This window comes from Mustela nigripes, chromosome 12, assembly GCF_022355385.1.
Source record: "Mustela nigripes isolate SB6536 chromosome 12, MUSNIG.SB6536, whole genome shotgun sequence".
In the NCBI taxonomy this organism is placed as follows: domain Eukaryota; kingdom Metazoa; phylum Chordata; class Mammalia; order Carnivora; family Mustelidae; genus Mustela; species Mustela nigripes.
The window spans coordinates 140,697,146-140,720,293 of NC_081568.1; the positions used below are offsets into that span (position 1 = coordinate 140,697,146).

The 23,148-nt window shown below is 34.5% G+C and overlaps 1 protein-coding gene across 2 annotated transcripts in view; it reads right to left on the reverse strand.

The window, feature by feature from the left end:
• DMXL1 (Dmx like 1) overlaps positions 1-23,148 on the reverse strand; it is a 126,035-nt gene that overhangs the window by 93,156 nt on the left and 9,731 nt on the right. For both annotated transcript variants that reach the window (XM_059416079.1, XM_059416078.1), the window contains exons 2-7: positions 16,219-16,344; positions 13,319-13,390; positions 10,437-10,515; positions 5,698-5,830; positions 1,735-1,801; positions 259-437 (exon numbers count right to left, since the gene is read on the reverse strand). In XM_059416079.1, the coding sequence (XP_059272062.1) occupies positions 259-437; positions 1,735-1,801; positions 5,698-5,830; positions 10,437-10,515; positions 13,319-13,390; positions 16,219-16,344 (656 nt within the window). The remainder of the gene's footprint in view (positions 1-258; positions 438-1,734; positions 1,802-5,697; positions 5,831-10,436; positions 10,516-13,318; positions 13,391-16,218; positions 16,345-23,148) is intronic.

Consider the following 23,148-nt stretch of genomic DNA (forward strand, 5'->3'; position numbering starts at 1 on the left):
CACAAAGAAGGAAAGACGTACAACTCTGCCACTTAAAGGCATCTAAGATGGAGGTAAAGCATCCTTTCACATGGCTTTCCTCTGAAGTGTCAATCATAGCTGACCCACGGCTAGACATCTGTAGGCCAAGGACTACCTAATATTACTAAAATCTTCCTAGGCAAAAGTCCTACAGCTATAAATTCTTAAAGTAAGAAGAGCAGTCAATGTCAAAATGACATTCTCTTAATACACAGATAAAAGGACTAAATTGCTGACCTAGGCATGTATTTGCTTGTTTTACGCCAGGAAAATCCATTTACAGCTCGAGGATGGGCCAGATACACAAAGGAAAAGTCCATTTCTCCTTGGGATTCTTTTTCTGAACTTTTATCCGGAGAGGTAACAGCTGTCCGCCAGTTTTCTACATTATACCATACCTTTAAAAGACAGTCATCCTGATAAGGAAAAAAAAAAAGAGAAGTAAAACATCCAAATAAGAATTAAAGATTCAGTCAAAGGGCAAGGGAAAGAATTTTCTCCACAATCACAGAAATTTAGGGATAGGAGGAATGGTGGGGCATGGGGAAAATGAGAAGAAAATTTCTAATTCTGATAGTTTTCTATCAGCATTCCATCATTGTGCATTGAGAATTAAAATGTATGAATGTGTACTTTGCAAGAAGTGGATCAAGGAAAATGCTAGTTACCATGCAGTATGCTAAATGGAGTCACTTGAGGAAGACTGCTAAATGAAGGGATCATCTTCCCACTTTGCCAAATATCAAACAACAAAGCATTACCACCAGCAGGGTTATGAAGACTGCTAATCTTTGAAAACGAGACTTTTTATGAAGTATCATATGAATGTTCAGAGAAAGTGCTGAAGATGATAACAAGGAGTTAATAGCTACTATTATAGAAAATATTCTAAGTATAATTAAAGCAGCATCTCTTAATTTGGGGAGTAAGGGAAAACAAGGTAATTAGAATGTACCACATTTTGCTTTTAAGCTACAAATGCATTCCCACACTTAAAGTCAATCAGAATGAACAGCTTTACTTGTCTCCTAACAAACCCCCCCCCCCCCCCGAGAATTTAGGGTATGTCACATCCCCTGTCTACAGAAAGCTATGATCCATGAGAACAATTAACTTCACACAGTCAGTTGTGAGTGAACTATTTGGTGAACGAATAATTACAAATAAATAATTTCAAGGAAATATACTGTTCTGACATCGGCAGGTAAAAACTTGAAAATGGTTACAAATGTCCCTCTAGAAAGTCTATAAATTCTTCTATTTGCTCAAAAAAGATTAACCAGTTGACCAAAATCAAAAACTTGGTATATGGGGCGCCTGGGTGGCTCAGTGGGTTGGGCCTCTGCCTTTGGCTCAGGTCATGATTCTGGGGTCCTGGGATCGAGTCCCACATCGGGCTCTCTGCTCAGCACGGGGCCTGCTTCTCTCTCTCTCTGTCTGCCTCTCTGCCTACTTGTGGTCTCTCTCTGTCATATGAATAAATGAAATCTTTATTAAAAAAAAGTTGGTAAATGGCAGCTTTATATCCAGATATACCATTCTCTTTTCCAATTATACCATACTGCCTTTTAACACATAATATTTAGCCCGGTTTTTGCGATTTAACATTTTAATAGAAAATATTTTCAATGTCAATACATTAAAAGAATGAAACCAGTTCCTGTTTTTGATGTTTCAAAATAAACCAATAGCAATAGCATTTTCATAAATTACCTTCCCAGCAGTGGCAAAAAATTCTCCATCTGGTGAAAATTTCATTAGATGAATTTGGGAAGCAGTTCTGTAAATCAAACAGGTAAGAAATAATTTTTAAGGAAAATTAGAATTCAATATTACTTCTATTCAGCAACTTGCAATTTTGTGATAATGCAAGTTTCAAACTCAATTTTAAGTATATCTCACAATTATAAAATAAGTATAAATGTTTAAATTAAATATAAAAATTATTTTTATGTGAAATTATCTATGTATAAGAATCATTCAAGAATTACTGATTTTATTAGTCTTTAAAGCTTAGGACAAAGAATCATAGCTTTCATTGCCTGAGAATATGATAAAGAGAAAGGTTTCATTTTCTAGTTTGCAAATTAAATTTCGAAAGTCATGAGATATCTATATTCTAATATACATTTTCATGGACAATAAATCAAAATTTTGAAATCAATTCTCCCTTAAGGTAGCATTTACGTAAAGATTATATGTGGGATACTGGGGGACTTGTAAGCAGGCTGGAGTCAGCCTGCCAGCTTGACCCATATACTCTTGGCACACACTTGCCTTTTTCTTTTTCAAGAAGCTTTGGCTCTTGTCCCTTCAGTGCCTTCCCTTCTGGCCAACCCTATATGCTGATCTCAAGAGCACCCTCACTATCACTGCTTTCCTTTTCTTCACCCCATTTCATGCTTAGATAAATCTGTCTTAAATTTACTGGTAAAGGAGGCCAAAGAGGAATTCTGTCATAGTTCATTCCAAATTAAGATAACTTCTTCTAGGAAACAAACTGAGGATCGCTAGAGGAGAGGTGGGATGGGGTAACAGGGTGATGGGCATTAAGAAGGGCAGTTGATGAAATGAGCACTGGGTGTTAGAGGCAACTGATGAATCACTAAACTCTACCTCTGAAACTGATTAAAAAAAACAAACCCTCTTCTTCTTGATTTTAAATGTAATAAATATTTAATCAAAAACACTGATACATATGTATGAAAAGAAGAGAATGAAATCATCAGTTTCACCTATACCACAACACCTATATCCAGGGAAAACTACTGCTAACGTTTTAACACACAGACTTCCAGACCTGTCTCTCCACCCTCCCTCTCTATCTACTTTCTGTCGTTGGATATAGGGGAGAAGGGGATAGGAAGTGAGGTCATATTTACAGTTTGCTTTGTAATATTTATTTTAAAGTATGTAACAACCATATGTGTATATCAGTGTGTATAGGTCTGTATTATTTTACTGGCTATGCTATTTCCATTACAGACACATGCAATACCTCAAAATAATTTATTTAACTACTCCTGCTATTTACTCATTTTTGCTGGTACAAAAAAAGTGGTGCAGTGAACATCCTTGTATATGCATTTTTATGCACCTGCTTAATTCTAAAGATATTCTTAAAACAAATAGTTAAAAATGCCTGATATCCATGGAAATCCTCTCCATGATTGTGACCTTTGTCTCCACGTCTTCTCAAAATAGCAGCAGATCCTTTTGAAGAGGAAATCAGTCCTCAGCACAAAATCCTAAAGAGCTTCCCAACTTAGAATAAAAGGCAAAAGCCTCACAATAACCTCCAAGCAGTCTTTACTCCAACCACAAGCTATGCACACCCTGACCACAGAGTCTGCACTTGAGATTCCCTCTGACTACAACATGCTTCTTCTAGACATCCTTGCACATGGCTTGCTCCCTCACTTCCTTCAGGTCTACACTCAGAAGTCACCTCTACTCTTCTTCCTCTTATCCTATTCACCTTTCTCTGGCTGTTAGATGTTCATCTAACATGTGTAAAAAGTGTTTTAAAGGCATCACAAAAGGAATGTGATCAAACTATGTTTAAATGTGATCTGGTTGGCGTAATCATCAGCTGCTCCTAAACTGAAACCCAAGCATCATGGCTTTTCTGCTTCATTAAATAACCATTTCAGACAAATAGTATGTGCAGTCCAAGTTACTACTGTGGGCTCTGATCTTGATTTAACTTAAGATTCTTCCCCTCTCCCAAATGCACGAAACACATTTCAAATTTTCAGTTCAACACACAGAAGCCCTTCGGTGAAGGCAATATAACACTTTGCTACTTCCTCTCCACAAGCTTACATGAAAGGCTCCAGAGCAAAGACAAATCTTGCTGAAGAATTTTCTTGGCAAAATCCTATTCCTTTTCTGTATGTTAACCCTTTTTAAATCCCTTTTAAAATGCATATGACCTAACTGAGAGGTGCAAAACACATGGAACCAACTGCTCTGAAACCTCCTTTCTAAACTTTATACCAGGTCTACATTACTCTCACTTTAGTATCTAATGTATTTCTTATTACTGTTTCATATAATATTGACTCAGAAAGAATGCCATTTAACATTCTGTCATATAGATTTCCTGGTTTATAGTCTTTCCCCACCTGGTCAATGCTATATTCCAAGCACTTTTACCACTGCCTTGAAACACGATAAACACTCAGCAAATATTTGCAGCATTAATGAATGAAATTTGGAGTTAGTATCTCAAGGGCATAAAAAAATTAAGCCTGTCAATTCATACTTCCAAGTTGCTCTTCAGAAAAATATCAACTGCACTCCCTTATTAATAGAATATGAGTACCTGTTCTGTAAACACTCACTAATAATGGATATTATTTTTCCTGATTTTCTGGATATTTTGCATTTCTTGATTTTGAGTGAGGTCCATCAGTTCTAATTTAATTTGCTATTATTGATATTATTGATATGTACTATCATTTACAATTTTCTTCATTGTTCATTTTTGTTTGCTATTTTTTTCTAGTTAATTTTTAAGACCTCCTTTTAAAAAAAGGCATTAACTCCAAATTGCAAATATTTCCCCTTAACATTTTAGTTTCCTTGCTTTACAGGAATTTTTCACTGATATGGTCACAACTATTGATGTTTTCCTCCCCCTTCCTTTCAGTTTCTAGTTCTGGCTTCATACCTAGAATGTCTTTCCTAATCTAAGGCAGCATTTTTCATGTAACAGTGATAGAACAGAAACATCAAATGTTAAATTTCCTAGTAGCCACACTTGGCAAAAGTAAAAAGAAACAGGTGAAATTATTTTATTTAAGGGGAGCTGGGTGGTTCAATTGGTTCAGTGTCTGCCTTTGGCTCGGTTCATGATTCTGGAATCCCAGGGATTCAGATCCACAGCACTGTTGCTCAGCCAGGAGCCTGCTTCTCCCGCTCCTTCTGCCCCTCCCACCACTCATGTGTGCACACATGCTCTCTCTCTCTCTCTTTCTCATGCACTTTCAAATAAAAAAAACCTTAAAGAATAATAAATTATTTTATTTAAGCTAGTATATCAAATATTATCAACATGTAATCAATAAAAAAAACTAACAATAACTTATATTGTTTTCCTTTGTGTTAAGTTCTTGAAATCCAGTATGTACGTATACTTACAGTACATCTCAATTCAGACTGGCCACATTTCAAAAGTGTACGTCACTAGTTCTACCATAATAGACATTGCAATTCTAAATTACGAATATTCACCTGTATTTTCTTCTAGTATTTGTTTCATTGTATAGAAATTCAGTGGTTCCTTCTTTTGACACTTCTTATGGTGTCAGATATGAAATAGACTCTATTTTCATTTTCTTCTCCAAAGAGCTACCAAGGTTGCCCCATGATATAAAATGACAACTTATATATCTCCCTGTCTCCTTTTATATAATTTAGCAAGTTGCTATTTAATGATAATCACACAGGCTTAACCAATTTCTTATGTTTCTTTCCAAGTATTTTATTCAATAATTTAAAAAACTGGATCTGCAGAACATGGGAAATTGTGCATCCCCTGTATATAAGAAAAGACCTATCACAGAATAAGAAATCTTCTTTGTTAGTGTAGTTTTACACAAACTAAAAGGCATTTATAATAAAACCCACATGAACAGGTTTATCACTTTAATCCCCTAATTAATTGCTTACTTGCAATGCCAAATGCATCTCCAGTTCCCCAAATTAAGATCTGTTTTATCTGGATTTTCATCTTCAGATGGTTTCTCCAAGTTAGCATTGGACCACAGTTGCAAACAGCTAGAACCAGTTAAAAGACGATTGCCTAAAAATATATATATATTATTTACTACTTATTATTTAGGTATTTAATTAGTGAGTTAAGTCACATGGTCAAGAGTTTCACATAATAATATAAAAACAACACAACTTCTAAGAAAAGTTAAATAACAAAAAGATGTGGGGGAGAGGGAAGGAGGCTGTATTTTAATTTTGTTGAAGCGGCTTGGGAAAAAAGGGACTACGTCATATAATCTCTAATTTAACAAATATTTAATGAGCATCTTCTTTGCACCAGGCACTGCACTAGACACGGGGAAGGATACAATGACAAAAGAAGCACTGTCCTTTTTCACGATGACTTCACATTCTGGTAAAGACGTACTGTAAAGAGAGACATGAAGTCGTGCAATTTCAAATAAAGTCCCAAGAAGGATTCATAACCTGGTTTATGGTTAAGAAATAAGGTGCACAGTAGACTTGGAAAAATAAATAAGGCTGAAAAAGTTTCTGGGGTCAGACTGCATTTTCAAAGTTTATAAGGAATTTGGACCGTGTTATAGAGAGTTGGGAGCTTTAAGTGTGTAGGGGTTACATAAGTGGATGTATATTTTAGAACAAGTTGTCTGAAATGGGGTGGGGGATGTCAACAGATGGACTTGAAGAGGACTGTAAATTTCCCTCCTCTGAGATAATATGCAAAAGTTATCTGTATAGCATGTACATTTTTCTAGAGAGGTAATCCATAATTTTCACCATGCTTTCAAAGGCTCCACTATACAAAGAAAGGTAAAGATTCATTTTAAAAAATAAGACTAGAGATAGATGAGATTGGGGAAAACAAAAATACAGGGAAACCTGATTAAGTGACTATAATACACAAAGGAAATAATGAGGACCTGAATCAAATATGAAAATATGAAGCAAGGATTTGAAAGCCATTTCAAAAGCAGAATTTTCAAGGCTTGACACCAACTAATAAAAAGGAGATATCAGAGGTTTCCAGGACAGATTCTAACTTATGATTTGGGTAATTAAGAAGGCTGTGTTGTCATCCAAAGAAAAAAGAGAAAGAAAGAGACACAACTGTGGTCAAAAAGTTCAAAATAAGTAAGGCATTCACTTTGGCAATTAAGGACTGTGGATTTCTGTCTCTCTCGAAAGATCACTTTTTTTTCAAAAGAAAGTGGGTCTGTGACAAAACACAGACTGTAGATCAGAAACCCCTGTGTCTAAATCCCAAATAAGTCAATTAGTCATGTGAATTTGGTCTAGTGGGAAAAACTCAGCCTCAATTTTCTTCTCACCTTTAAAATCGGAAGTGTGTATAGAGTTGTCGTAATGATCAGCTATTACTGCATAACCCATCTAGCACAGGCTAGGCACTTAGCAGAAGCTCAATAAATAGTAGCAACCAGACAGAAAGTCTCATGAATGGATAAAAATAGCCTAGACAGCATAATTAGAGACATTCCATTCACATTTGGTTATTATTCCACTGTTTAGTATAACAAGAGACACAAGTTTGATTTTTTTTTAATTGAGATATAACATATAACATTCTATTTCCTTCAGGTATACAACGTAATGATCTGATATTGCATATACTGCAAAATGGTCAGCACCATAAAATCTAGTTGATATCCATCATCACACATTGGTTACAACTTTTTTCTTGTGACACAAAAACTTATAAAACCTACTCTTAGCAACTTTCAAATATACAACTTAGTATTATTAACTATGGTCACCATGCCATACATTACCTCCCCAGGACTGATTTATTTGATAACTGGAATTTTGTACCTCTTGACCCCGCCCCTGCATCACGTATTTCATCCTGCCCCTCATTTCTGCCACTAATCTCACCTCTATATTTATGAATTCGGTATTTACAAATTTTCTTTAACATAAACTAAAGCTGAAATTAAGCTATACCATGAAAGGTTAAGAAATTAATACAGAATACAAAGTAGTTAATCTGTTATGAAATGATACAAAAATAGTTAAGGTATGGTACAGAGTATTGACCTGCACACAAAGGGTGGAGGTATGAATAGTAAACTAGGGAAACAAAGCATAAAAAGTCTTAAAAAGAAAAATCTTATGATTTAAGTCAGATGCAATAGTGGATCAGAAGAAAACACAAAGGCACTACAGTGAATTTTAGTGGCATCATCTGAAAAACTTTCTTTATATCCCAATACCTGGCATATAGTTAAGTATCGATCAAAACCAAAAATACTAACACTTCACTTAAAATATTTAAAATTGGGGCGCCTGGGTGGCTCAGTGGGTTAAAGCCTCTGCTTTCAGCTCAGGTCATGATCTCAGAGTCCTGGGATCGAGCCCCACATTGGGCTCTCTGCTCAAGCAGGGAGCCTGCTTTCTCCTCTCTCTCTCTCTGCCTGCCTCTCTGCCTACTTGTGATCTCTGTCAAATAAATAAATAAAAATCTTTAAAAAATATTTTTTAATCTATTTATAAATAAAGTTCACTTGCAAAGATAATATACTAGTTGCTTCCAAATTTTTACTGCAACAATAACCTATTTCTTAACCAAACCATTATATTTCAAACTTTTTGATCATAAAAAGAAAAATAATAAACTTTTATGTAAATTTTAACTTAATCACAATAAAGAGATAATATTCATAAGCTGTTGTCAAGTCACTACTAGATAGTTAGGAAAATAAGTAATTATCTTTTGATACAACTCTGTAATGATGACAGAAGAATTTAACATTAATACTATCCTCTAAAGCATTATTACTGATAAACTGTACAAAATTTCAAAGCAATTGTTGCTATGTTATTACTAAAGAAATTTCACTTAACTCTAACGTGAAATGTTTTTATTGCGTTGTAAATATGACAGTTCAAGTACCTATTTTACTTGCTAACACTGTTTTTATAGGGCTCTTATAATTTACCAAGTACTTTCAAATACACTGCCATATCTGATCATTAAAAACCTAGCTTCTGAAATAGATACTACCTTAATTTATAACTGCATTAACCATTCTTAATCTGTTAAGTAATTTCTTCATGATCATAAAACTTATAGTCAAGTATGTGAACATTTATTGAAAGCCTAATGTAATGTCCCCGCAAAGATAAATACTAAATAAAATAGAATCTCAGCTCTTGTCTAATCAAAAATTTAAACCATGTAGACAAATAACCACAATAGAATGTTGTGCTATAATAGAATAAGCTTATAATGTATCATCCAAATAGGAACTTTTCTGAGAGCAGAAGGTGACACTATTAATAATCATTGGAGAAACAGGTATTTACTGGGATATAAGTCTCACTAGTTATAGTAAAATTATACATAAACTGTTGTACTAAACTAAATGCCAACTTTGAACCCAAGTCTGACCTCTTTCCACTGTATGTATAAAATATACATATAGGTTACCAGCTAGAAGATATCAATCCTACATCCTTACATAAGAAAAAACATTTTAAAACACTGATTTTTTTTAAAAAGTTATCTCAAAAAAAAAAAATAATCTTTTATCTTCTAAAATAATTTCCAAGGGTTCTGAACTTTGTTTTCTAAATAAACATTTTTCTCAGTCATTTCATGTAGTATAATAAGATGCAACTATCTTATCTAAACTAATGGCTTCTATGTTTCAAAGATAACTTCTTATATTCTAGAAATTTCTATATTTTGGGAACAGCTATATGATATGCAAACATGTCAAATTCCACATGTCCAAACAAAACCAATGTTCCACTATCTAGAACTCCTACATATCTCTCTTCCACTTAGGATCACAGATATTCTCAAAATACTTTAAAATCCAACTGTCAAGTAATGTCAATTCTATCACCTATATGCATTTCATATCTATGTACTTCATTAGTCATGCAACACTAATTAAGCACCTATTACATTAAAGGTCCTGAAATAAATTCTTAGTTCTCATTCAGACTACTGTGAAAGCACACTGTGTAAAGGTAATTATAAGTAATTATAAATATTTATCCTCCTGTTCCTTTCAACTTACTGCTACCAGAAAAGTTGTACTAAACCATAAATCCTAGCTTGGCAAAAGCCACTTTCAAAACCTATAATATTTTGCTGGATAGTCAAAAAGAATGAAATTCAAATACCTTAGCATAGCTTTAAAGGCCTTTTATAATATGCTGCAGTCTTACTTCCTTATCACCAAACTCATTCCAGCCTTAATGAAGTTCTAAGCATTAAAAGAATGTATCTTGTGCTTTCTTTCTCTGTGCCTTTGCTCACTGCAGGAGACTGGTAAAATGGCTTTGGGATTTTAATGCAGAAATACATAGGTGATATATACACACATTATCTCTTCTTAAAATTCACTTCTTTTTCTCTCTTCCCATCTATCCCCACTCTTAATGTTAAAATCTACCTAATCATAGGACAAAAAGCTCCTCTTCAATGAAATTCTGATTTTCCAGAGAGTATTGTCTCTTTCCCAAAACAACAGGTATTATTATACTGAATATCTGTCTTCATTTCAGTACAAGCTCTAAAAGAACATAATATCTTACTTATTTTTTATTCCCAACAATCTCACACAAAGCAGAACTGAAATAAAGGAAAGTAATAAAAGAAACAGCCTAGGCAAGTGATGTTTCATTTCAGTTGATCCATTTCTTACCTGCAGGATCCCAAGTTATGTTGTGTGCTATTGATTCCAGAAAAAACTGGCCACTCTTCTGCCATTGACTATATAATTCCTAAAGTTAAAATTTAAAAACTCATTTAACCAATTAGTATTGGCAGCTTTTCTCTATCAAATATATACATTCATGCTTGTTATTCTCAATAATACAACATGCAATTTTTTGGGGGGTACAAATGACCAAGCGGTCATTTTTAATGGGGAACAAAATGTTCAATACAGTTGAGAATTATAAGAGGTATGTGATGGAAGAGATTAGTGAGAGAATGAATACCTATTCCTGGAGGGCCAAAAGTCTGTCTTCAGCATAAACAACCAGTAAGTATATGCCAATTTGGACAACATTCTCATTAACCTCAGATTTTTGTAATATGATTACCTCATATTATTATAGTTACATATGTTTAATTTTAAGTGGGCCTGTGCTATCTGAGGCTTCCTTCTCTTTTAAGGTTTTATCCTCACCTGAGATCAAAAACTACACGAGAAAATGCAGATTACGAGATATAACACATCCATTATATTATATAAGATTTTTTCATTCATTATGCAACATTTTTTTCCAATTTTTTTACCAGTAAGTCAGTAAGAAATATATGTTGCAATAGGACCCCAAAAATAAACGCAATCTAAGTTTACCCTTATTACATGTGATGCACTCTAACATTTTCCATTTTACTTTCTTTTCTTTTAAATTCAGGCTGTGGTCTAAGTTGCTTTCACTAACCTCTGCAGGACTGAGACCCATAAACAACCTTTGAATGCAGTGGTTCTCATACTCTAGTACAATAACCTGAGATGTTTACTAAAAACTCCAATTTCTGAGATACATCTCCAAAGGTTCAGGCTCAAAAAAATAAGAATGAGGAATCTGTACTTTAAATGATCACCCCCATTGATTCCGATAGAGATGGTTTGCAGAATATGCTTTTATGAAATACTGCCTTGCAGGAATGGCTCTTAATCAGCGCATACATCAGAACCCTCTCTAGAAATAGACAGAAATGTCCACGCACAACCCCACCCCTACAGATATAGAAATCCCCAGGGCAGGATCTGGACACATGCTCCAACTAGTGATCCTGAAGTGTTCCGCTCATGAAGAATCACCACCTTAAAAGAATTTTCTAGGATGGAAATAATTCTTTTTTTTTAGAATGGAAATAATATCTTTTTTATGAGAATCTAGAGATTCTCTGAGACTCTATTCAGGAATTACAGATTCTGTGTACCTTCTAATAAGTCCTTTTCCATTTGATCCAGTTTTCCCCTTATTCATCAAGCTTTTTTTTTTTACCCCTTTCTCCAAAGTCAGTGCTGCCTAAGAATAAACCAGACTTTTCTCACTGACTTTTTAGCATTACATTGTTATTTAGTACATGAGAAAATGAGCAAAAACTAAAATTCTTGATTCTACCCTTCATAATAAAGGCATTTTAACGTAACATACTGACTTTTTTTAAACATACTGACTTTAAAAAAAAAAAAAGCCAGTTACCTTATTCCATAAATATTTATGGAGTACTATTTGAAATATATCATTCTGGGCAGAACAATCACTTATTTTTACTACTATCAATTACTAATTCACAGGTTATCAGGGCCTCTAATACTGGATTCATTAAGTAATACACAACACAAATATAAATCAGGGGAGGACTATTACTCTCTTTCCATGAAATTTTAAAATGAATATCAGTTAACCTAGAGAAAATGTTTTTTCATTTACACAAGGTAGGGGAAAGAATGCTCATATTAGGAATCATTATAGTTGGTTTTACTTAGTTCTGTGGCCCAGCAACTATTTCAATGATCAACAACTAATTTTCTTTGGGTACCTGCTGTCATATTTATAAAAAAGAAACAATAGCTATCATACTAAGACAGAGAGAATTTGTAAGACACTAATGAGCTAAGTGAAAAGGCAATGAAAATAATAAAAGGTATATATAAAGGTATATATATTATTAAAACATAATTATTTTTAGTTAGCATACTTCTGCACAGTTTTTGAGATCATGTCATTGTTCCAAGAGGCCCATGAAGAATGAATAGCTATTAACCAATTTTAAAATTGAGCAAAGAGCCTGGGAAGACTGATGGCTTAGGATCAAATGACTAGAAAGCAGCAGATAAAGAAAGAAAGCAGTTCTATGGTTCCTAAGATAATGTTCTTAAGACTATACTATGCTGATCCTCTTCCATATAATTTAAATCGCCAGTTTAATCTTCAGTAGAAATGGGTAAAATAACCTGGACTATTATATTTAGAATATTAAAGCACCCAAGAAATCTAATACTTATACACTGTTGTTTTCGCCAGTTTTCAGAACTATTTCTGAATATAGTTTCTTCATAAAGAAAAACACTTACTGACCTGTTAACAGTTATATTACATGATACAATAAGGGGGGGGGGGGGAGTCCTGAAGGTAGCTTAAGACTCTGCAATTAAAACATGTAACTTTAAGAACAAAATATTTAAGAAAAAGCAGAAGTATATTAAAGAAGATAATAAAAACCAAAACCAAAGTGCCACACTTCACTACATAATGGTGTTTGCCATTAGCAATAAACTACCAAACTTAAAATTGTCGACTCTTCAAATACTTATTATAAAGGAAAATGTCAGAAGAAAAAAAACACATATAATTCGTCAACACAATCTGATTTACTTCTATTTCAATCTAAGATTTAGAACATATTTTAAATATGGAAGTGGCATTCAACATCTATTTTTTAATTATGGTATAATTTATACAATTTATCTGATGATCACTTTGATTTTAAACTCTTAAAAAGTGTCTTTTAATACTCAAGACATTTCAATTTCTAAAAGAAAAATGATAAATTACTGACCAAATTTTTCTTTTGCTTCGGTAGATTAACTGGTTCAAAAACAGAGATAACATTTCCATAGGATGCTGCAATCTTTTAAAAAGAAAAAAGAAAGAAAACTTATGGATATGTTAACTTACTTATGAATCAAAAGACGAAAGAAATAATACAAATTAAAATAAGCCCCCCAATTTCATTTACGAATACTTGAGAATATCAGTTTTAAGAGACCACCATACCTGAGTCAGAATTCCAGTACTGTCACCTACTGTGTAATCAGCAAGTTAATCTCTCTGTACCTCATTGTCTCTATCTACATTTAGAATATGCATAATACTATCTTCCTAATGGAGTTAGGATTAGAGGATTAAAACAGCACCTGTAAAGCATCTATATATAATTACCTGTAAGATACATGGTAAATATTAATTCCTTTATCATAGAAAAAAATGTATTGATAGATTCCTTGTCAAGTGGAAATGAGATAGGATTTAATCCATTTCTAGGTTATCTGTCTTCAAAGTTCACAATTCTGTGTGTATTTAGCTTTATAAAAATAAAACAGATCTATTCCTTTGTAAACACTATAAGAAATGTATCTTTTTAATACTCCATTTTGTCTGAGTATTTTTAAAATTTACTCTTTCAATCAATGGCTCTGTTTTATAAGGTGGCTACTATTATAGCTTGGGTAAGCCACAATGAAGAACAATGAAATATCAGAAATAAGGACTGATAGATACAAAAACGAATGAGGGATAAAAATAAGAGAATATAATCTCAAAAAGAAGGGGATAAGCAATGAGGATGTAATATATAACAGAAAAAAAAACTTTCAATGGCTATTTTTAAGTGTTCTAAGAAGTTAAAAGGATATAGAAATCATCTTCACTGAGTCAGTCTGGGAGGCCTTATTGTGTTTGGGCTTTTAAGAGTGGGTAGGACTTCAAAGAGTGGTGAATATTCAATTATAGAAAAGGGGCATAACACAAGTATGAACACAAGTGCAAAGATTAGAAGAGGTGAAGTATGCCTGGAAGTGACAACCAGCCGAGATGGAACAGAATGTCCCTTCTAACAGAGTGAGGTACATACGTCCAAAAACGCAGATCTAAGCCAGGTTGTACAGGGCCTCATGCCCAAGTGAACATACTGAACTTTCCCAAGGTAATGGGAGGCAAAGAATGTTTTTAAGATAAATGCAGATGAATTTTCTCATGAAAATTAATCTTACAGTAGAAAAAAAACCCCAGTAATGCTAAAATACTGGATGTCTACAGTATCAAGCAGCAGTTCCCATCTAAAGTATCATAACCTGCAAATTTTCTTCCTGTTATGGTGAGAAGCCGTTTATTTGTACGAATATCTGTGACCCAAAGGAAATCTGCCCTTTATGAAAATGACTATAAGGGGCACCTGGGTGGCTCAGTCCGTTAAGTACCTGCTTTTAGATCAGGTCATAATCCTAGGGTCCTGGTATGGAGCCCCACAGTGGGTGGCCCACTCCCTGCTCAGCGGGGAGCCTCCTCCCTTTCCCTCTGCCACTGCCCCTGCTTGTACTCTCTCTCTCTCAAAGAAATAAATAGGATCTTTAAAAGGAAAAAAAAAAAAAAAATGACTACGAAACCAAATGACCCAACTATTTTAATCTAGACTGTCATGTAATCTAGGTTATCATCAAAACATAACTCATATTGCAAGTTATTAAATGGGATTTCCAACATAGCCAGGCCTGTGTGAGTGTAGATATTACAAGCAAGTTTCAATACAGTAATGAAGATTACAGAATTATAGAGCTGGAGACCAAACAAACATGAAGAGAAAAGAGGGAAGTCTCAAGGATTTTCAACATTCCATAATAAAGATCATTTTTGTAATATAGTGAGAATGAAAGGTGTAAACAACAGAAAGATGAGAGACACTTTAACCTGTAAGGGGAAGGGACACAGAAGTAACACAGTAGTCCAAAAGACTGTAAGAGCTTAAACTTATTTTACCATAAGTACCTCTACACTAGATACTAAGAGGTAACTTTTCAGACTGGCAGGTGCATTAGCCATGATTAGATTAAAAAAAAAATAAAAAGATTGGGTCCTTTTGATTCTTCACACAAAATATTCTAGTGGAATCATATAGTCCAATAATATATTTAATCATCTAGCAAAAAATTAAGTAAATCTGCAAAGTCCACCCCAATTTAGCTGTAAATATACCTAGACCTGGCCTGTGCCTACATGGTGCTATATTTAGCTATATACTATGCTGCCTACTAGCTATGACTTTACCTATTCTGCTACTGTATAGAACTATACTTCACCTGATACAGAATCATAACCTGTTACTTTTGTTGTTGTTGCTTTCCTACTTTCAAGGTTACTTGTTACTTTCATATGCAAATAGAAGTCCAAACAAAATTTTTCATTTTTCTTATAGACTTGGAATAAATTAATTTAAAAACTATGCATTTTAGAACAGTTGACCTCCATTTCAGTACAAAGTTTATCCAGAAATTATAAGGAAATACTCCTACAGCGAAAGAACAACTCTAACAAATGATTTCTCTCTAGTAGTTTATTTGTAAATAGATTGAAGGTTTACTGTCAATTCCTTTCCTTTAATCCAATCAGTTTTTAAATAAGTAAGCTTTAGACCTGTTCTACGGGTAATACTTCTTTATCAACTCACAGGAAAACATTATGCTGTATCTTCAAATTATGTAAGAACAGAATTCCTGTCAATCTGAAACGTATCTGAATCAGGAGTTTTGTTTTCTATGGTGCATCTCAGAGAGCCAAAAAAATTTGTAGCTACATTGTCCTTGAAACAAAGCAAACTTCAAATTTGACAGGAAATACATACTTGGGAGATTATCCTGACAAAAAACATATTCAAAAGAAATCTCACATTACAAGATTACAAACCTTGCCTTGTTGCAATGAGCAGTCTACACATCCTACTTGAATATTTCCATGTTTAGCTCCTGGGATTATTTGTAATCTTTCAAAATCACTTCCCAGTATAACAATGTCACATCCAGATGCATAAGCCTAAAAAAGGGGGGGGGGGAATAAAAAGGATAAACTTGTCAAGAAAGTATTTATCATGTAGAATACTGGCATTAAATACTGTTTTAACTAAATTTATGTTTTAACAAAGCAATTTTAAATATCCCTTTTAAAAAAAACTTTATTATTTGAGAATATTTCCTTTACCTCTGATGATATTCAGTCCCATCAGCAAAATCAGTCAGTCCTGTCTGCAAAACATTCATTTCTTCCACCTCCACTGAATGCTACTACTATCTCCCTCCTCCACTACTATTAATAGTCTGCTTCCATTCTTGCTTGCTTCCCTCTAATTCCTTTCCACACAGTCATGCCTTTTTTTTTTTTTTTTTTTTTTTAAGTAGACTCCACATTTAATGTGGGGCTCAAACTCATGACTCCAAGATAAGAGTTGTATGCTCTACTGACTGAGACAGCCAGGCACTCTGAAAAGAGTCAACTTTAAAAATGTTTATTAAAGGGGCACTTAGGTCCTCAGACAGTTTTAAGTCTGCCTTTGGCTCAGGTCATGATTTCAGGGTTCTGGAATCAAGCCACACACCAGGCTCCCTACTTGGTGGCAAGTCTGCTTCGTCCTCCTCCTTATGTGATCTCTCTTGCTCTCGGTCTCTCTAATATAAATAAATAAATGAATAAATCTTTAAAAAATGTTTATTAAAGCAAGAATTTGCCCTGCTTAAACCCCTTGATAGCTTACCCACTGCACTTGGAATAAAATCAACTCCTTGCCATGGTTCAATGCCCTTACTGTCCTAACTCTCCAAACTCATCCCAAGCTACTCTTTCTGTCCCCTCCATTGGCCCTGTCCCTACACTGCCTTTCCTTGTCCTAGAGCATATCAATCTTTTTCCACCTTACGGGGTCTTTTATTTATCTACCTTTCTCTGCCTGGTCTTTATCCACCTAGCTTTTTTCAACATTCATGTCTTAGTTCCCAACCACACAGACAGACAGACAGACACACACACACACACATACAGTCCCTTCCTCTCTCTCTTACATTACTTTCCATCACATTACTATTTATTCTTCTTCATAGCAGGTAACATGATTTGTAAGTATCTTGGCTATTATTCACTTTCATTAATGCAAGTTAAGTTACAAAACAGAACAATAGCATTCAAGTGTATCTTGCTCTCTGCTCTCACCTCCAATTCTAAATGAAGGGGCTTCTTTATAAATATCTACGGAATAAATGAAGTATTTAACTTCAAAAAACAGCCACCATGACCAAACAAATAAAAAGGTATAGTTCAAGGCTTGTTAGCAAGCATTTTATAGCTCTTTTTGAACTTTACAATTAGCAGAACTCTTCCAACCAGAATTTTTTTTTGTATATTTTTGTCTAACTTCTTAGATCACAGGAGTTTCTTCATGGCTTTCTTCTTGGAGTTTACTCATATAAGCCACTATGAAGTATGACACTGAGAACAAAACATCTATCACAAACTTTTCCCCAACCAAATATAGGTTCTTAAAGTATTAGTAATTATTTACTTTCTCTCACTTTCGCACTTGCACATATACCTTACTTAATGTAGAAAATAATAATATATACTTTATGACCTTAATTTTTACTAAGGCCAAAATGTTTCTGTATGTGCCAGCAAAAAATATTTGGAAAGGTGTTTGAGAGAACATACAAATAAATCTGCTCACATTACAGACAAGAAAATGAGGCCTAAATAAGGCTGATATAACTTCTTAGTGGCAGAGTGGGCTTTAGAATCTTGATCTCTTTTGATTCTTGACCTAAGTGCTGTATGTATGACACCATGAGGCCTTCCCTAGTTAAGTATCCTTGCCTAGAATTTTCCTGAAAGGAACTAGGGACAATCAAGTCTGGTTCTACTGGCATCATATAGCGGAAAAAATTGGCTTACTAAACAAACAAACAAAAATCTCATGAAGGCCTGCTCACCTATATAAATATCCACGGTAGGATCACAAGGCTTGTCATAAGACTATTAGCAAGAATAAATTCCAAAAACTTATATTAAGAAAAATTTTCATTTGCAATACTCTAAATATCTTAGTATTTTAGAAACTGATTTTTCCCCTCAATATTAAATTTTGATAAAATACCAATAGTCACTATATCCCAAAATATTGTGTCAAATTACAAATGTTCACAATTTAGATTTCCTATTCATTAAACAAAAAATTTTAGGTCCATCAACTGGAATGAATGAATGAATATAAATATATATATACATACATGTATATATATTTAAACATGTCTTCATAACTTTGCCTTCCTTTTCCCATACCTAAAATTGTCTACCTACTTTCAGATATTGTATAGCAACTATTTTTAATCAACTACAACTCTCGATTTTCTGAATTAAGTTTGTATTCATCCTGAAGTTCCTCAGAAAATTACTGTTTAATACAAGTACTAAACATCTGCAGAGTTGCAAAATGCATAGGTAGCCCAGAAACACTTAGCGGTACAGAGAGGAAGATACCAATTTACTGCATAATTAACCCTTCATCATTCACAGATTAACCCAGTTCTGAACTACTCTTGTTCTGTTGCTGCAGTTGTAATACACTAATACAGCCTGTCATTTGACTTTCTCTTAGTGACAGTACTAAAATATACAAAGCTTTCTCTCTCTAGTTTTGGTAAACTTCAAATCAATTGAAATGACAGATCTTATCTGGAATATCTCTTTCAGTCCTCACTTTCTTCTCTTAGAGTTATAACTAATGGATGACAATAAGCTACTACATGGGGGGAAAAAAGGGAAATAACCAATTGCAGTCTACACTTCATGAGCTAACTATTATGCCAGGGGTTAGAATAAAGATCTTTGGGTATTTTTGACTCATGAACTTAAATTTTTACACTTTATTTGGTTGTATAATTAAACATAGGATGGACTAAAGACTCAAACCATATTTGCATTTATGTTCCATTTCTTAATCATTTTCAAGAATCTGTAAATGTATTTCCTATAAAGCCTGCTGTATATAGGAGATTAGCTGAAAAAAAAAAAAAAAACTATACTAAATATCCACAATGGAGTATGAGAAAGAAGCCATCTATGACTCACATGGAGTGATTTCCATGAGATATTATTATGTGAAAAAAAAAGCAAAGTACAGGGGCGCCTGGGTGGCTCAGGGGATTAAAGACTCTGCCTTCGGCTCCGTCATGATCCCAGGGTCCTGGGATTGAGCCCCGCATGGAGCCCTGCATCTGGCTCTCTGCTCTGTGGGGAGCCTGCTTCCTCCACTCTCTCTGCCTGCCTCTCTGCCTACTTGTGATCTCTGTCTGTCAAATAAATAAATAAAATATTTAAAAAAAAAAAGCAAAGTACAGAAGGACATATATGTCATTTTTTGGGTAAGAGTCAAGGAATATGAATCCGTTTACTACAATTAAAAACACAGGATCGATAAAACTAGGGAATAATAAAGTTTTTTATCTACAAAGGTGGGGAGGATGGAGTAGAAGAGATACAGGAAAAAATGACTTTTGAAAACATATTAACATAATGCATATTCAAAGTAAATCAGTCAGAGTGGGGGAGGGTGTGGTGAAACAAAGGAACTAAGTACATTTCAAATGACTACCTACCCACACCAAAAGAAAGAAGGGCTAAAGGAACCAAGCAACTTTCCGAACACTGATTTTTGACCCCATATTTTCAGTCTTGGGCAGTGAAAAGGAAAAAACTAGTCCACCTCCCATGTTTCTCCTTTACTTGCACACTACTACCATATTCACCATACTTTTGTGTACAGATGTGGGAACTTTTGACCACACCAAACAATTCTGTGACACCCACTAGGTATCTGACAATTGAACTCAATTCTGACACTATCTACCTGAGAATAGTGTCAGATCCCACAGGTGAAGGGCTCAGTCTTAACTGAAACTGTCCTACACTTCAGATGCTCATCTCAAGTAGTGGGACCCTAGATTACCCATTACTTCTGCCCAACCTGGCTACAAAGTCAAAGGTACTCATGACCTCCCCTCCCTTGGATTTGATTTTTCACTAAAACAGCTTACAAAACTCATGTAAACACTTACTTACATTTACCAGTTTATTAAAAGGCCTGATAAGAATAGAGAAAAACGACCAGTTGAAGAGACACACAGGATGAGACCTGAGGAGGGTCGCATGCACGGAGCTTCTGTCCTCATACAGCTGGTGTGCATCACCCACCTGGTACACGGATATGTTCACCAATCTGGGAGCTCCCAACAGCAGCATATTGTTGGGATTTCATGGAAGCTTCCTCACACAGCCATAATTAATTATTAACTCCATTTCCAGTGCCTCTCTAGTCTATGGAGAATGGGAGGTAGGGCTCAAAATTCCAAGCTTCTGACCTTGGCTTGATCTGCCTGGTGACCACACCAGGAGCCATCCAGAAGCCTACCCAGATTTTCCTCATTAGAACAAAAGATGCTCCTAGTACCCTTATAAACTATAAGGATTTGTGGTAGGACCCAGTGTCAAGACACAAATATTAGGGGGCACCTGCCTGGCTTGGTCAGCAGAGCATGTATCTCTTGATTTTGAGGTTCTAAGTTCAAACCCCACACTGGGTACCGAGGTTACAAAAAAAAAAAAAAAAGAAAGAAAAGAAAAGAAAAAAAAAGAGCCATTATTATAACAAGTGATGCTCCTAATGTTCTTATCACTTAGAAATTTTGAAGTGTCAGGAATTCTGTGCCAGAAACTGGGGACAGAGACCAATACATGTATTGTCTATTATCTCACAGGCAGGGTGGGGAGAAGTACAAACAAATCCTGAATGTTTTTGTAGGTTGTTTTTTAATTATAGTGGTATGGACAATGCAATTCTGAAACTATTTTGGATATATTACAGAAATGAGCAAATAAGCTGAGGATCTCACTGTGTAAGGAAAAGGAACAAAAATATAAAAGAGGAAAGATACAAGAGTCAAGCAAGGTTGTTATGGAAGTGGAAATACTGGTATAAAATCATGTTTTCCAAAATACACATATTTCCATGTACACATGTAAATACATGTTTGTATATGTGTATGTATGTGCATACTAGCTTGCTATATGCATATACACGTGTATATGCGCTAGTTCTATGCTATTAAAAGGCCAAGAAGCAGATATCCCAAAAGCGATGAGATCACTTAGTACCCTGATCTTGGCCTCTAATCGCATTCTCTACTAAAAGAAACCAGGGCTCCCTGAAGAAATGGCTCAGTGCAGCACTATAGCAGGGTAGTACAATAGGGGCATAGAACACTGTTATATCAGAAAGAAGATGCAAAAAGGGCAAGAATCATCATCAGTATATAGTCAATGTAGGGGAAAATGATGATGAGGCTGATGATATTTGCAGGGTCTTCAAAGGCTTTCTCACATACTCCTTATTAGTTGCAAAGAGAAAAGAAAATCTGTTATACAATGGAGAAATTAGGCAATACCTTTAGTGGTCATTAAAATTAACATTCCAAGTGACAGATATCAGGAACCTCCAACTGGGATACCTAGAGGACACAACATCATCTAGGCAGAATTTTGGCCAAGAAGTCATAAGCTCAATCTAATCAGGAGGAAACATTAGACAAATGTGAAATGAGAAAAGGTTTGTTTTTTAAAAGTGGGAGGGAAGTACTAAAGTCTTCAAATGCCACTGTTGAAGCGATAAAGAACAAGAGAAATGATGCTAAATAGACGCGATAACTAAATGTGATATCATAGTCTGAATCTTGTACTGGAAGGGGTAAAAACGTTATAGAGAACACTGTCATATCAAGTAACAGAACCCAAACATGGATAATACATTAGCTAAAAGTTTATCAATGTAAATTTATGAAATAGATAAGTATAGATACTGTGATTATGTAACTGAATATTCCTCTTATTAGGAAATGAGACTGGAGTATTTAAGGGTGAAGAATTATAACATACATAACATCCTCAAAGTATTCAGAAAAAAAAAATTATATAGGCACACACAGGTCTGGGGAGCACAAATGATAAAGAAAATGGGAGTACATTATTGGCAATAGCCAAATCTAAGTAATGAGAGCATGGGTGTTCCTTGTATGATTTTTATTTATTTATTTATTTATTTTAATATAATTTTTTATTTTTTATAAACATATATTTTTATCCCCAATGAGAGCATGGGTGTTCCTTGTATGATTTTTATTTTTTTTATTTTATTTTAAGATTTTATTTATATATGTGAGAGAGAGAAAGAGAGAGAGAGAACATGAGAGGTGAGAAGGTCAGAGGGAGAAGCAGACTCCCTGTTGAGCAGAGAGCCCGATGCAGGACTCAATCCTGGCACTCCAGGATCATAACCTGAGCCGAAGGCAGTCGCTTAACTAACTGAGCCACCCAGGTGCCCTTGTACTATTTTTATTTTATAACTTTTTGTAGGCATGAAATTATCCTAAATAGTTATTTTCTATGTAGTAATGAAAACATATAAAACCTAAGTAATTGTTTTCAAAAAGTTAAAACAAAAACTGCTACCACTTTTTTTTTTTGCTTTCTTTTCTCTTTACTCACGTATAGTCTTCTGGGCCTATTTTCTTCTCTTTGGCACCAAGTGCTTTTCACCGTGACCCATTTAATCCCTACAACAAATTCTGTGTAGTACTTTATACAATAATCACCCCATTTTACTGCTAAGAAATCTTAAGCTTAAACAGACTAAGTAATTGGCTCAAGTCTCAGAGCCAGCTGGAGGCAAAACTAAGACTGAAACCAAGTTATAACTAGTGGGAAAGGACATACTCTTACTTATTCTTTATGCTATCACTCAAT